General features: G+C 43.7%; 1 protein-coding gene across 1 annotated transcript in view; it reads left to right on the forward strand.

Moving 5' to 3' along the window:
* Positions 1-259: 259 nt before the first annotated feature.
* jak3 (Janus kinase 3 (a protein tyrosine kinase, leukocyte)) overlaps positions 260-15,791 on the forward strand; it is a gene marked incomplete at its 3' end in the record, with an annotated part of 30,027 nt that continues 14,495 nt past the window's right edge. Inside the window, exons 1-9 of the mRNA XM_080734935.1 lie at positions 260-295; positions 1,771-1,995; positions 7,217-7,334; positions 8,921-9,038; positions 9,637-9,782; positions 9,983-10,304; positions 12,755-12,877; positions 13,139-13,296; positions 15,492-15,603. Coding sequence (XP_080591061.1) covers positions 1,797-1,995; positions 7,217-7,334; positions 8,921-9,038; positions 9,637-9,782; positions 9,983-10,304; positions 12,755-12,877; positions 13,139-13,296; positions 15,492-15,603 — 1,296 coding nt within the window. The 5' untranslated portion in view covers positions 260-295; positions 1,771-1,796. The remainder of the gene's footprint in view (positions 296-1,770; positions 1,996-7,216; positions 7,335-8,920; positions 9,039-9,636; positions 9,783-9,982; positions 10,305-12,754; positions 12,878-13,138; positions 13,297-15,491; positions 15,604-15,791) is intronic.

A 15,791-nucleotide genomic window follows, 5' to 3' on the forward strand; every position in this document is an offset into this window, starting at 1 on the left:
CGAGTGTGCTGTCAAACAATGAAACTTTGGAATCTATGATAAGGTTGTGGGGGTCCCTGCTTCATCTCTGTCTCAGCTATGGGGTCCAGGGCCTGAAAACACTGCCATACAGTTGTATATTGATATTAAGCCTTTAGGATGATGATGATAACTCAGTGTCAGACTGAGACGATTGAGTAACAGGAAGTGTGACGTTGTTATCACCCCAGAGGAAGTCACTTGCTCTTCCTGCATGACAGAAACAAAGATACAGGAACAAAGTTATACAGGAAAACAAGGACTCACACATTTAAAGGTAATGCTACACCGATTATAAACATTGTTCTTGGGTTAATTTACCCTGTCTAGTTTGTGTTCTGGCATGCTTACATTTTATGAAATATAATTTCAAAGATAATCACTAAATATTATGTGTTAATTTTACTCTGAGTTCAAATTTACCCTGACTAACCTCAATTCTTATACTATGCTCGTAGGCTATGTGGATCTGCTACTTTTGAGACATTTGTGTGACGCTGACAGCAACGATTCATACATTTGGTTGAAGTACATTTGACCCAAATCTTAGTTTACCTACTTGCTTCTCAAATCACATCTACGTGGTGAGAGGGAGCGGACTAGTCAGCTTAAATGCTGTGGGTTGAACATAAAAGTCAAAGTCAAAGATGTATTTTTTTGTCTTGTTGTTGTTTTTTGTATAGTGAGTAATATAGTGAGGATAGAATAAAATTATTCTATTGAAATTATACAAATTCTCCCTCTATCTGTCAAATTGTCCCTCAGCAAAACATTGACTCCTATACTGCTACCAATATGTGACATAGTCCACTAATGGTGTCCACCATCAACTAATAATATAGTGTATAATATATTATCATATATCGCTTTCTGTAGTGTGTGTGTGTGTGTGTGTGTGTGTGTGTGTGTGTGTGTGTGTGTGTGTGTGTGTGTGTGTGTGTGTGTGTGTGTGTGTGTGTGTGGATGACTGTGTGTGTGCATAGGTTTCAATGTAGGAAAGCAGGATGAAAAAAAGCCCAATTCATTATCTAGACTATTTGAACACAATTCTGCCCATAATTGCCAATTAAGTTCAATAAGTTCAAGTTGCAGTTAGGCTGTCTGGATGTGGAATATACACATGCAAATACCCCTATACCAATAATGCATAAATGTATGGGGACCAGGTTGAGGACCACTGGGTTAATGTACCATCACTGGCCATATGACATATCATATGACCCAGAGTCAACTCAAACAAAGGGTCAAACTCGCAACATGTGGAGCGCCTTACCGAAGGCCTTAAAGGAGTGTAAATCCCTAACATCCTTTAAAATCGCCCTGAAAAAACACTTGAAGGCGGCAGCCGCTCGTAACTGGTAAAAAAAAACCTAGCCTAGCCTTACCCTCCGTCGGTCTGACCCTTCTATTGTAGACCTAAATATCTATATATTTTTTGCACTGTTTTTTGTTTTTTTCTGACGATATCTACTGCATAGTACCTGTACTGTGTTCTATCTGTCTGTCATTCAATGTTATATGAGATACATAAAAGTTTCCTGTGTAAATAAGCCAAAAAGCTTACTAGGATCTCCTTTTAGTTGACCTTGTACCAGTGAACTGTACTGTCATGAAACCGTAGCTTTTCCTATGCAAACTTCTAATAAAGTCTTCAATCAATCAATCAATGAGCAGTGAGCACTGAGCAGTATGTGCATCAGCCTATACCCAAGCATGTTCTCAGACATGGCTGTGACAATGGTTCCGCCGCAGATCTTTTGTCTCCAGGAGGAGCCATCATGGACCTCAGCGAGGAGGAGTGTGCTCCTCTGGTGAACAGGGACAGAGGGGGAAGCCAGCGCTCCAGCTCCAGCTCAGGGCCCGGTCTGCAGGTCCACGTGTACTTCCACCCTGCCACCAAGGACGCCACCATCATAAGCATGTCCTCCGGCCTCGTCTCTGCTGAGAGCGTCTGCATCCTGGCCGCCCAGAAATGTGGTGAGATTCTGTTCTAGGGTCGTGGGCAGGTCAGCCTTGACATTAGCCTAGTAAACGACCAACTTCCGTTATCCAGGAGGATGGTTTCCGGAAGAGGGCAGGTACGAGGCTACCTTGACATTAGGGATGTTATTTTCATATTGTCCCATCCTTACTTGACATACAGGGCTCTATTTGTATTTTCTACTAGTAAGACTCCCTAATCGGGAGATAAGCGACCGTCAGGTCACATGTATACACAAATAGGCAAAATGATGGGGCGCTAAATGGGATAGATCCATGTTGATGACATGACTATATAGACAGCTGTGTGCTTTGTGTGATTTTAGGGCAAAATCCGTAGGAGCAGTGTCCAAAAATTCTGACTTTGGTTGAATTTCCTGCCAACTACAAGGAACGTGAATTTAATGGCTTAATAATCGTAATAATATCTGGGACTTGTATAGCGCTTTTCTGAGTACTCAAAGATGCTTTACACTTGAGGCCTAAGGGGGCTAGGGGGAGGGAAGCTAAGAGCAACTTTATTAGTAAAGATATTTAAGAAAAGAAAGCACAAACATAAAACAATAAAAACAAGAGTTCAAAAAGGTCAACTGGGGAAGGCGATAGTGAACAGATGAGTTAGTGTGGTTTTGAAGGTATAGGGAGGGAGGGGGGCATCTCTGATAGGTTTGGGGAGTTCATTCCAGAGGGTGGGGCCGGACACAGAGAAGGCCCTATCACCCCAGGTTTTCCGAGGAGGCCATCCTTACTGGACCTGAGGGAGTGTGTTGTGACATGTGGTTCAAGGAGGTCAGAAAGGTATGGGGGGGGGGGCAGGTTGTACAGTGCCTTGTAGGTGGTGAGGAGTATTTTGAAGTGGATACGTTGTTTGACAGGGAGCCAGTGGAGGTCGTGGAGGACTGGTGTGATGTGGTCTCTGGAGCGGGTGCTAGTGAGGAGGCGGGCGGCTGAGGATCAGAACAGGAATCAGATTGATAAGGAGGATTGATAAATGATAAGGAGATCGAAATCAGTAAAAATGTACGATCCCGCATCTCTAGACGAGACTCCCCTGCGTCAGACAGTGGTGCGACAGGGCTCTCCTGCTTTGTTGCATACTGACGAGGACAAATTATTTCAAATGCCTTTTGGTATGCAACTTGAACAGTGCTGAGTCAGCAGAAAATAGCCAAATCCATGCAGTAATCAAGCAGTACCTTTGTTTGCACCCCCAACACACACGTCAATTCCCTGCCCCTATTCGTACATACTGTACCAGGGTGTGACGTCTGGGGAATAATGATCAGATTGTTGCTAGATTTGGACTGGTTTACAGACAGTTGTTGCGTACAATAAAGCATAGTTGAAATGCATACTTTAGCACCACAAAGGAATTAAAAACAAAGCTTCAAACCTCTCAAAATAAACTGGTCAGGTTACTACTTGGCCTCACACCCAGAACTCACCTAACCCAGGGTAGAGGAGATAGTAAAGCAACTTCCAATGGGCCTGCATGGTCTTAAAGATATGCAAGGAAACAGGGATGTATCTTCTGTAAAAGACACACACAGGCACAACACCAGAGAGAGCTCCACTGATCTCACTCAACCCAGATTCAGCACAAATATAGGGTCAATTTCGTTCTACTGCTATGCCACCAAAATGTGGAATGCCCTTCCAACAAACATCACCAATCTCCGAATGCTATATAGAGTCTGGAACTACACCCCCCAAAAGCAGAAACAGGAAGCTGTCATCTGTTCGTTCACACACATGAACCCTATCGTCCATATTCAACTTTAGCCAAAATTCTTATTTCAGTGGTTAGGGGCATGCGTACAAGTGGCTAAATATGTCATTTTACACAGAATAAGCCCATTCCCAAGATACAACGCAACCTTTCATGGTTGGATGTGACTTATGGGGGCTAGAAGCGTTACTGTAAATAGCAATAAAGGAACTGCTGGCTTATTGGCACATTTTAGCACGGTAAACGCGATAAAACAATAGAACGAAGCAAATGAAAACATTTTAACACTCACTTTTTCTTTTCTCTAATTACAATCTGAAATATGAACCCTTGTTGTAAAAAAACAAAGTTGTCCTTTAACCACTTGAGCCGAAAATAATGTTTGGCTACAGTTCTCAACTCATTATTTGGCTGTACAGAATGAGTGCGTAACCTCTGACTGCAGGCAATGACTCCTCAAAATCTGCTATCAAATCAAACTGAATTTAGACTTTCAGTTCAAGTGCTTCTGAAGTTTTGTGAAAGCAGTTGTTTTTCCTATTTTAAATAAATGCTCCGGAACAACTGGCTTACCGCAGACTGTTTTGGTTGGCATAAACCTCTCTTTGCCTGCACAGTATGCCCCTTTGTGCATTAACGTAACTTGCATAATACACAATGACGTCATAGTCATTACACTTCACGACGACTCGTGTTGTGTGTGATTCTTGGCCAGGTGGATGGTATGTAGCACTCAGACTCCTTCGCTTACACCTACAGCATATATTTAACTCTGCCATATACATTTCGGTTTAGTCCGATGTCTAAACTTAGCTTTTTGACGAAAAAGAAATAAAAACTATGATCACTAAAACTAAGACAAAATATACTGACAATTTTGTATAAAATAAAAACTAAACTAAACTGTTAGGGAGAGACTAGTGTAGAAGAGATCCAGTAGATCTAAAAGACGAGTCATTTTATGTTGTGTTGCGCTCTGAATATAGCAGATCAACAAATGGTCTAGCTTGTAGATCGACTATTTTCAGCATGCAACCATGTGTAAAATCTGGCATTACGACGCCATCAAGGCCCGCCAAAATACATTTTAGTTGACTAAATCAACTGTAGATTTAGTCGACTAAAATCTTACATTTAGTCAACTAAAACTACACTAAAACTAAAACATTTCAGATTACTTAAATATGACTAAAACTAAATTAATTTACACTGGTTAAAAGAGCACTGTTTTACCTTTCAGTGTAAGTCACTGGCGAGGCTATTTTAGGGTGCTAAAAAGTGCATTCCAGTGGACAATCGGGCTCATAAAGGAAATGACCAGGAGAAAGTATTGCAAACCCCCCAGATACGGTAACAACAAGATACTACAGTTACTACACAGTACAGTACCAATACAGTATTATAAAAGAAATGACGTTAGGACGGCAAGGAATGCAGTCAACCCCCAACCAGGCAACCAGTCTATAGTATTTGTCCGACTTTCTTCCATGTTGTTTCCACCTTTCCGGATGAACTTTATTTTGCCGCGCTACTCCCACAGTTTTGGTGGCACGCTCTTGAGCCATATGTCAAATCGACCGGCTTCATCGGACCTCGTCTGCTTGCATTTTGCTTAGAGATACGTTATATAGTTTAATTTATATTAATGTATTAATTAATTAATTTTCTCCATTGAATTGAATGGGAAAATGCTAAAATTTTACTTTTCCCAAATATGGGGGATCATATAGATAGTCTGACGTCATAGACCACATGAGACTGGCACAATATGTCCATATATGGGCATTCCAAGATATCCATATATGGGCATGAAATGGACAAATGGTAAGATGGAATTCATTTCCCAGCGGATTCCTCGTGACTTGCATCACGGCACCACACTTGCAATTTCCCTGAATTGCATCTTTCTAGAAATTCTTCTTTATTACATTATTCAAATGATTTATTTGTAACTATTAATACACTGCAAAAAATGTGTGAGAGGAAAGAGTGAGAGGGACGATGAAAAGACAGGGGGCTGAGTTGGAGGTGACAGAAACGAGGACGCTACGATTCTCCTTAGGAGTGACAAGGATTGACAGGATCAGAAATGACTACGTTAGAGCAGTGGTTCTAAAAGTGGATTCCAGGGACTCTGTGGGTTCCTTTAGGGGGGTCTAAATTGACCCATACAAGTCTGTAACTCTAACAGTGTACAAATGGAACCAGAGGATCAGCCCAGTGTTAGAGAGTTTGGGGAGAAAATGAGAGAGGCGAGGATGAAGTGGTTTGGGTTGGGCATGTGCAGAGGAGAGATGAGGGGTACTTTGGGAAAAGGATGCTGAAGATGGAGCTGCCATGCATGCAGGCAAGAGGAGAAGAGGAAGGCCAAAGAAGAGGTTTGTGGATGCGGTGAGAGTGAGAGAGGACATGCAGGTGGCTGGGTTGACAGAGGAAGGAAGACGCAGAGAACAGAAGCAAGCTGGAAACAGATGATCCTCTGTGGGCAGAAGTGCCGTTCCCCATGGGAAGTAGCCGAAAGAAGAAGAAAAATCACACCCGTGTGAACTGAGCGGTGGTTGTGTGTGTGTGTGTGTGTGTGTGTGTGTGCGTGCGTGTGTGCGTGTGTGTGTGTGTGTGTGAGAGAGAGAGAGAGAGAATATTGCAGTTGATGCTCAGACTAGACTCAAGAGCACCCTCTCTGGTCACTGAGTGGTAGTTCAGGCTACATACACACATACATACACGGATACACGGATACACGGATACACACACGGCCATGCTATGGAGCGGTCTACCACCGCTCAAAAATGTGTGAGGAACCAAATACGAAATAATTTGAATGTAAGACGTAGCAAAAAAAGAATATTTGGTTTTGTTGTTTTTTAAATGACTGTCCCCGATCCTGTAAACGTCAAGCAAAGTGTCCTGTTCCCTCTTGAGTGCAGTTGTTTCCAGGATGTGGTTCCACCCGCAAGGACCACAACAGAACAGCATCACACCTGAGTAAACAGAGGGACATAGTTATATCATAGTTGTAGCCCAAGACCTGGTCCCTGGACCAGAGGACCATTGGGGACCAGACACGGGACACTATTTGGTGGGAATGTGGTGACAAACGCATGGTGGAAGTTTCCATGACATGCTTTTTCACAGCATTCAGCATTTTCTTCTATGCACAGTCTATCATTCCACAAATATATCTCCATGACCCTTGCATCTACTGGATGCAATGATGTCTAGGATCAACTTTGTATTAAAATAAGACAAGAATTGTACGTGAATCAATCGGCACTAGTAGATACCTATTGATCTCTTTTTCCCCATACCAGCAAAAGGGGGCTCTAAGCCCCCTTTTAAATAATACTGTAGGCCTATTATACTGTATGTTTTGCTATTACTTCAAGGAACACATGCAACAGTCTTGCCCATTGTTGTTTACGTCTGACTGAAAGCCTTGGCACTGCTTATATTTTGCACTTTCTACTTACTTGACGTATCTTTCCTCAGGAATCCTGCCAGTGTACCAAAGCCTATTCGCCCTGGCATCTTCTGACCTCTCCTGCTGGTATCCTCCCTCACACGTCTTCAACGCTGATGAAAAGCTTCAGGTCCACTTCAGAGTCAGGTAAGTGAGAAATCTTACAGAGAAAACCTTCAGCTGCCCCCAACACAGGCCAATAGACCGTATGTCAAATCCCGCCCCATTCTGCCCTGTTACTATGGTGGTACAAATGACCCTGGGCAGATTGTTTTTATAGTGGCAGTGAATGGGGGGAGAGGGTATTTTCATTGCCTCATTATTGCAATTTAAAGTACCAAAGGAAAAACATCTAGGTGATATTAATAAAAAGGGAAGACAAAGGTACAGTAGCTACATTGCAAAACAGGGGGTTTCCCCCGAAAATATATGTTTTAATTTGTTTAATCCCAGTGGGACAGAATCACCATTGCAGATTATTTTATAGTGGAAGTGGATGGGGGGAAAAGATTGTTCATAGCCTCATTACAGCTATATAAAGTACCAAAAAAACACATCTACGTGATATTAATAAAAAGGGAAGAAAAAAGTACAGTAGTTACATAGCAAAACAGTAGTTTTCCCCCGAAAATATATGTTTTAATTAGTTTAATCCTCTGGATCAGACAGAGGAGATAAATAGAAAGAGAAAGCGCAGTGCATTTTGGGTAGGAAAATGACAGCCAGCCTATAGTTCTACTCACATAATAGGCTGGCTTTCGTAATTCTGCCCATTTAAAATATATGTACCCAATCAAAACTCTTAGTTACATTGATAAGGTCCATGTGAACTAGTTTGTTGAAGCTTATTCATTATAATGAGCGAAATCGCTATCACCTCGCGCCGCCGTACTGCACGCTCGCCGTGCCGCGCAGTGCGGACCGTTGTTGAAATCCTGAAGCAACATTCTCTCACTGCACAACTCCACCCCCGATAGCAAAAAGTGAATGATTTTTTCTGGTTGCCCAGTCAGGGAGTCTCAGGGACCAATCAGAAGGCTGACAAACGGCCTATTCTGTAAAGACAGACGCCCGACAAAGCCGGATGCACCACGATGGATTCCAACCCACAATCTAGAAACATAGGTTTTTTTTAAAAACCTATGTTTCTATTAATTCTATGTTAGTGGTGCTCATACAGTTTTATGTCAAGGACCCCCAAAATGATATGTATTTGGCCAAGGACCACCATCTCAAAATATTTAGTTCCAGGGACCCCCCAGAAGCAAAATTTTAGTTACAAATGAGACGCCCCTGCTAACGTCCATATCCTGGGGGCGAACATGCCGCAAAAATAGCTGATCGGCTATTTTCGTCAAAGACGTGCACAAGCAGAGGGGTAATACTAATAGACCCCTGGGGACTCTGGTCAAGGAAGTATGTAGGCTGTGTAGGGTTTATTTGCTTATGCCTGCAGTCTGACAATACAGTAGTGAGAAGAGTAAACAGAGCAGTGATGGAATGTTCTACTAACAGTAAGTAAAAGTATAAATACCCTATTGCAGAAATATAAATAATATAGAGTAGAATAAAATAAAATAAATCATTGACAATTGGAAATACTACAGTAATGTAAATACCTGAAAATTGTACATTACTTGAGTAAATGCATAGTTACTTTACACCACTGAAACAGGAGATGTTGTTGACATTATTCAAGATACTATATGGTGATTATGTGTTTTTTTTTTCAGGTTTTTCTTTGGCAACTGGTTCGGGCAAGAACCAAGAACATCCTACCGTTACAGCTTGATGAAAGACAAAATCAGTCCAGTGCTCGACTACTGTGTCATTGATTATCTCTTTGCCCAGGTATAGTGTAGAATATTGCATGAAATATTGACTGATTTCCCCCCTTGGGATAATAAAGGTATCTATCTATCTATCTATCCATCTATCTATCTGACTAATTTTGCATTCAGCTATGCCATTTTATCATAATCTGTTGGTTGATTGCCTTTTTTTGTGTAGTTTTGTGTAATACTACCTGTACTGTATTATGTTATAACTGTGTTTCTCAAAGTGGGGTCCTTTGGTGGGTCGCAGGAGGTCCCCAGTAAAAGTAGTTACAGTAACATAGTATCACAATCATTTTAACCACTTTAATCCATTTAAATGTTGGCTATTCAAAAATAGCGGATCTACAAGCTCACAGTGAGTCACTTCTTGCCGCACTGCGAGCTTGTACATCTGCTATTTTATGAACATTTTTGGAAAATATTGAACTTGTTTGTAACATTTTGAATACTTTTTCACACAAATCTTGTCTTCTGACTGGGGGCCCCTGGCACAAACCCTTTTCCGATAAGGGGTCTGCAGCCAAATATATATCAATTTGGGGGTCCTTGACATGAAAACGAACCACTGTTTCTGTAACACTGTGAAGGCCATGATGTTGGATGTGTTTTAGTGCCGCAGTGACTTTGTTGCTAGCGAGGCGGGGGTGTCGCCGCCGCTGAGTGCCCAGGAGGAATGTCTCGGCCTTGCAGTGTTGGATCTCTGGAGGATGGCCAAGGAGCGCCACCAGAGCATAAAAGATCTCTGCAAGACTGTCAGGTATTAGAGCAGGGGTCTTCAACAGGGGGTCTGTGTGTGCGCGTGTGCATCTGTGCATGTGTGAGTGCGTAAATATAGGCCTATATCAATTATTGCACTAACATTTGGATAGGATTGAATTCATACACTGCATATTAACATTCCCTGCTGGATTCTGTAGTCATTACATTGATCACACATTCCCCAATTTTCCTTCTCAGCTACAAGTCATGCCTCCCCAAAACCCACCGCCACGACATCCAGAAACGGAACCGGCTGGAGCGCTACCGCATCCGGAACTCGCTGAAGCGCTTCCTGCACAAGCTGGGCGGCTGCTCGGTGGACGAGGTCAGCCTGAAGCTCAAGTACCTGATAGAGCTGGCGGCCGTGGAGCCCTCCATGGGGACGGAGACCTTCCGCGTCTACCAGGACCCCGCCGCCTCTCAGTCGAGCACCACCACCACGGAGACACCTTTCACCCTCATCAGGCTGTCTGGCGAAACCGGCATCCAGACCAGTGGAGATCAACAACCTGGGAACCAGGTGAGAACAGATAACCTTTTTAGGCCGTGACCCCCAAAATAAACATATTTGAACTGGGGACCCCCACCCTGACGAGCACTTGGAATTATAGGTATTACATTTAATGTGACTCAGATAAATATTGTGAAAATAGCAGATCTACAGGCTGCAACGTGAGGCGTTGTGAGCATGTAGATCAGCTATTTTCACAATGTTTGCCTCTTGCTTACTTAATATTTGACAGTTTGGCCAGTTTGGTATTAAAACAGTCTTGAAAGTCCTTAAATTGTCACTTTATAAATGTGCAGATACCCTGTATACACTTATACTGTGTGTTGGTTTGTTTACCATTGAGTGAGAAAAAAATGACCTTAAGCTAATCATCTGGGGACCCCACAACATAATTTGGGGACCCCACTTGGAGTCTCGACCCCAAGTTTGAGAACCACTGACATAATGTATTGTAGATCAGCGATTCTCTCAACCTTTTGACTTTTAAGGACCGCCATAGATCATCTTCACAAATATTTTGCATTGGGTGGCAACGGGTTGGCATTTCATTAACTTAATAGCTTTTTAAGACAAGGCTGATGCACACCTCAAAGGTTGGTGACAAGTGCGTAAGACAAAAATGCATATATTCAAAAGGGGATCTCTGATAATAAAATAAAGGGACCCGCACGCTGTCAAGGACATTATAGTGTCATGATCTGGTGTGGCGGTGGTGAGGACCCAAATGCAGAACTCAAAGTAAAGGTAGGAAACCACGGAGGACAGGTTAACGAAGACTTTACTTAACTTAAATCATAAACACAAGCACACACAGGAAACAAACACTACAACACACCCAACTGAGGAACAGACAGAAATACAATGATCCAGCACAGAGAGCAGGTACAAGGAGGATTAAATAGTCTCTGATTCAGGACATCAACAGCTCACAGCTGGGAAGCAGGGAGGAGTTCAGATTGTCAATCAGGTACTCACAGGAGGGGAGGGGGCGAGCAAAGTGTGGTAGAAACATGGGACGGGCAAGGGCCAGGCCCAGACTGTGACAGTACCTCCCCTCCAAGGGACGGCTTCCAGACGTCCCAGGACAGGGACAGGGGGGTACCGAACTGGGCCACAGGCCCCAGGGGCGGAGATCCTCACAGGGGGGAGAGAGGGGTAGCTGCCAGGGCTCTGGCACTGAGTGGAGCAGAGGGCACAAGCAGCAGCGGGCGCTCGGTGTCACTGGACTGTGGGGCACTGCGTCACTGGCCCGGGCGGACCACCACCGAGCGAGCGACGGCCCAACGGCTGGGGTCCCTGGCGAAGACGTCGACGATGGGCACCCCAGCAGGACGTCGCATCCTGGGATCGGGATGGCGCTGGGCAGGAGAACCTCAGGAAACAGGGGCTGCAGAGGGAAACCACTTAACAGTCAGATGACAGCAGCCCAGATGGAGAGGAACGAGGACCTCCAGGAAGGAAAGTTCACAAGGTGGGGAAACAGGGGCTCTCTGGCTGGGAGTTCCGCTGGGTCCAAGATGGCTGGATCATTCTGTCATGATCTGGTGTGGCGGTGGTGAGGACCCAAATGCAGAACTCAAAGTAAAGGTAGGAAACCACGGAGGACAGGTTAACGAAGACTTTACTTAACTTAAATCATAAACACAAGCACACACAGGAAACAAACACTACAACACACCCAACTGAGGAACAGACAGAAATACAATGATCCAGCACAGAGAGCAGGTACAAGGAGGATTAAATAGTCTCTGATTCAGGACATCAACAGCTCACAGCTGGGAAGCAGGGAGGAGTTCAGATTGTCAATCAGGTACTCACAGGAGGGGAGGGGGCGAGCAAAGTGTGGTAGAAACATGGGACGGGCAAGGGCCAGGCCCAGACTGTGACATATAGAAGCTTTATTTTGATGTTTCGGTCATGTGGACCTTCATCAGGAGTCAGGACAGACCACTGCAAATAGGTTGGGAGTGGCTTATTGTCGGTATCAGCTGGTAACACGCGGGAGTCTGTCCCCGTTACAATGCGCTAGATCCCTGGGAGATGGATTGCTGAGTTGGAGCGCCACACCTACTGTACCATCAGCTCCCAGTACTTAAGTTGCCACATGACTTGCCACACCCAAGCCGTGCTACTCATACGACGAGTTGGCGGTGCCCGGGATCGAACCCATGACCTTGTGGTCCAAAGGCGAGAGCTTTTGACCACAAGACAAACTTAATAGCAAAATGGCCACAGTGTGAATATGGTCCACAACACGCTACGATGCAACGCGCTGTGAGCTTTTAGATCGTCTCTTTTCAAATAGGGCTGAAGTGGTATGTTTTGTAATAATAATCTAAACATACAAAGTAACTAGTAACTAAAGATTACAAATAACTGTGGTGGAATAAAAAGTACCATGTTTGCCGATGTAGTGGAGTATAAGTACTTTACACCACTGCTCTCTTTTTGATTTAAAGGAGTGGCAGACTTTCTGTGATTTCCAAGGCATCATTGACATCAGTGTGAAGCAGGCGTGTCACGAGCAGACACAGCAGGACCTCTGGATGGTGACCGTGAACCGCAAAGATGACAGATGTTTGGTGAAGCACATATTTAACACTGAATATTTGTCAATAAAATAAAATATGTCCATAGACATTTGGATATTAATTTTTTTATTTAGGGAAATATTTTATCCTGGATATCTTCAACCCCTGATGCTCTGAATAGGAGGAAATATTGCCCAATATTACTCAATTGTTAACTGGAAAGAAAAAACACTATATTATAATAGAGTGCACCCTTAGTTTATTTGAATGAAAATCCTGTATTATTCATTCCTGTCTTGTTATGTGCATCAGGAAGTCAGATTCCAGAGTCACGCTGAAGCTCAGTCGTTTGTTTCGCTCATCGATGGTTACTTCCGTCTGACCACGGACTCCTCCCACTACTTCTGTGAGGACCACGCTCCACCAAGTCTACTGGAGGGGATCGAGAACCACTGTCACGGACCAATCACGTGAGTGGCCTCTGACAACCTAAAACCTGGCATCCCAATTTTGGGCACATCGTGTCAGTGTTATGCAGAGTAAATGCCATTTTGACTATGATCTTGGTTCTCCAACATGTCATTCACTAAAGTCACTAAAAATTAAGCTTCAGACCTCCCAAAACAAACCGATTCTACTACTTCTCAGCCTAAAACCCATGACCCACCTAATTCCTGTCTGGGTTGGCTCGGGGGAGAAAACAGGGTAAAGCAAATATGAATGGGATTGGTTTAGAGGGCCAATGTCCTCAGTGCCCACAATACCCTCGTATAACTGACACCCACAGCCACAACACTTGGGAGTGACAACGCACAAAGGCGCAGAGTTTTGTCCACGCCACCGGGGCGGGACCCATATCGAGCGCGCCCCATGCCCCCCTTTCCCCCCTCCCGTCGCAAAAAAGGGCATTTATTTTCCTCCACTCGATCTCTACCTGCCAGGTGAAGATATAGTCTACATTTGCATACCTATGGGAGCCCCCCAATGGAATGAATGCCCACGGGAGCGCGCCCCTCCAACCAGTTGAGCCAGCGAACTGGCTCATCTGGTTGTGGCCAGCCAATGCTGAGCTATACTGTATGATAAGGTAAATTTCGACTCTGCAGCCACTGGGGGCTGGGAATTAAGGCTGGGGGCTTGTTTGTCCCCACACCCGCGCTGACACCGCCTATGTGTATTTTATCCTCAGGAAAGATCCAATATATATCCTGCAAGTAAGTAGCCTTGGGAAACAACCGTTCCTGAGCAATGTGGCCCATAGATAAACACACGTGAACATGTCCTATGCATTCAAATCAAAGGCTGCTTCACACAGACCCTGAAAACAGTAGTCACCAAGCCACTCTTCTTATATCATCGTCAGATGTCCAGCTCAATGTCCTGCAGCTGCGCCCTCGTCTCAGGTCCCAATGGTGGTCTATACAGGACACGGGTGGTAATTATGTGATCGGCAGTCTCCTCAAGATCCAACATAATAAGTCGTGGCCATGTATGGCCTACTTGTGCGCCAGCAGAGCGCAACTTGTTATTGATATATCAGGTCGTACTTGTTGTTGGTGATGTCACCAAGAATGCTAGTGCCTCACTGGCTGTTGATGGTGATGTCACCAAGAATGCTGGTCCCTGATTGGCTACGGGCGTAAACATAGACACATATACGTGACAGATACGCGACAGATACACCACCGAACATTGCGCACTCTGCTGACGTGCTCTGCTGTTAATTATAGCTCATGAACCCCACTAAAAGTCAAGCTTCTGTGCTTCTGAATCAGCCAGATGGCAAAGCATGGCGATCTTAGGAACTAAGGGGTGGATTATGTTTAATATTTATACCTCTATGCTTTGGTACTCCAACAACAGCACAATGTTTCAACCTAAAGCAGGTTTTGTTATTTTTATGCTATGTTGATGAGCATGTTGAATGTTGGATGAATGAGCAACCTATCGGCTGTTAGGTGGTTTCAAATGCAGCTTCGTGGGTTTTGGTCAGTTGGGGATGTCATGTGGTACTGTATGATCAAGTCAAATGCAGCTGTTTGAAGATCCCCTATATACTACCGCTTAGGGGTGTAACGATATAGTAACTGCATCGAAATATTGTTTTTAAATTAAAAAATCGAAATATATCGAAATGAAAACAGCCAAAATCTAATCGTATCGTTTGTATCAAATCGAATTGGCAGTGCAAAGAATCAATTGTATCGATACTACCTACTTGTGCATTGTATTTAGCATTTTTAAGAAGAAAAATTAAAAGGAGGGGTTTAATGACTTTTCCTTTCCATATAGCTACACTGGTCTATCGATAAATGTGTGTAATATCTGGGTTCATGTAAAGGTGTGGGTTTGTCAATATACAATGTCCATGCATTTGGCAGATAATCACTGTGTTTACTTATTTATATCCATAATAATACATGTTTCCCTTTAAAACCTGCACTATCCACACTTTTCACACATATTTAATGTCTTTGCTAAATAGTTACTATATCGATTTAAAATCATTGAATCAAATCGTATCGTATCGCCATGAATGAACCAATATCGTCTATGTATCGTATCGTCAACCATGTATCGTGATATTGTATGTATCGAATCGCTATTAAAATGTATTGTTACACCCCTACTACCGCTATATGCTCCATGTGGTATATACGATCAGGTCGGAGTTTGCGGTGAACAAGCTGAGGAAATCGGGAGGGAGAGGCGGCACGTTCCTTCTGCGTCAGAGTCCTAAGAACTACGACAACTTCTTCCTCACCGTCTGTGTTCAGGTAAACAAGCAACGAGCATTATGAGGAATAAGTGTTCTCATAATGTAGAAAAAGGGTCTTCAACAGGGGGTCCGGGACCCCTAGGGGGTCCTCAGAGTTACTACAGGGGGTCCTCCAAATCTTTGTGTGGTAGAAACTTTTTTCTCCTTTTTTATATTGACCACTTGAACCCTAGCGTCCATATTCTG

This window comes from Nannobrachium achirus (assembly GCF_963921795.1).
Source record: "Nannobrachium achirus genome assembly, chromosome: 1".
NCBI lineage: Eukaryota > Metazoa > Chordata > Actinopteri > Myctophiformes > Myctophidae > Nannobrachium > Nannobrachium achirus.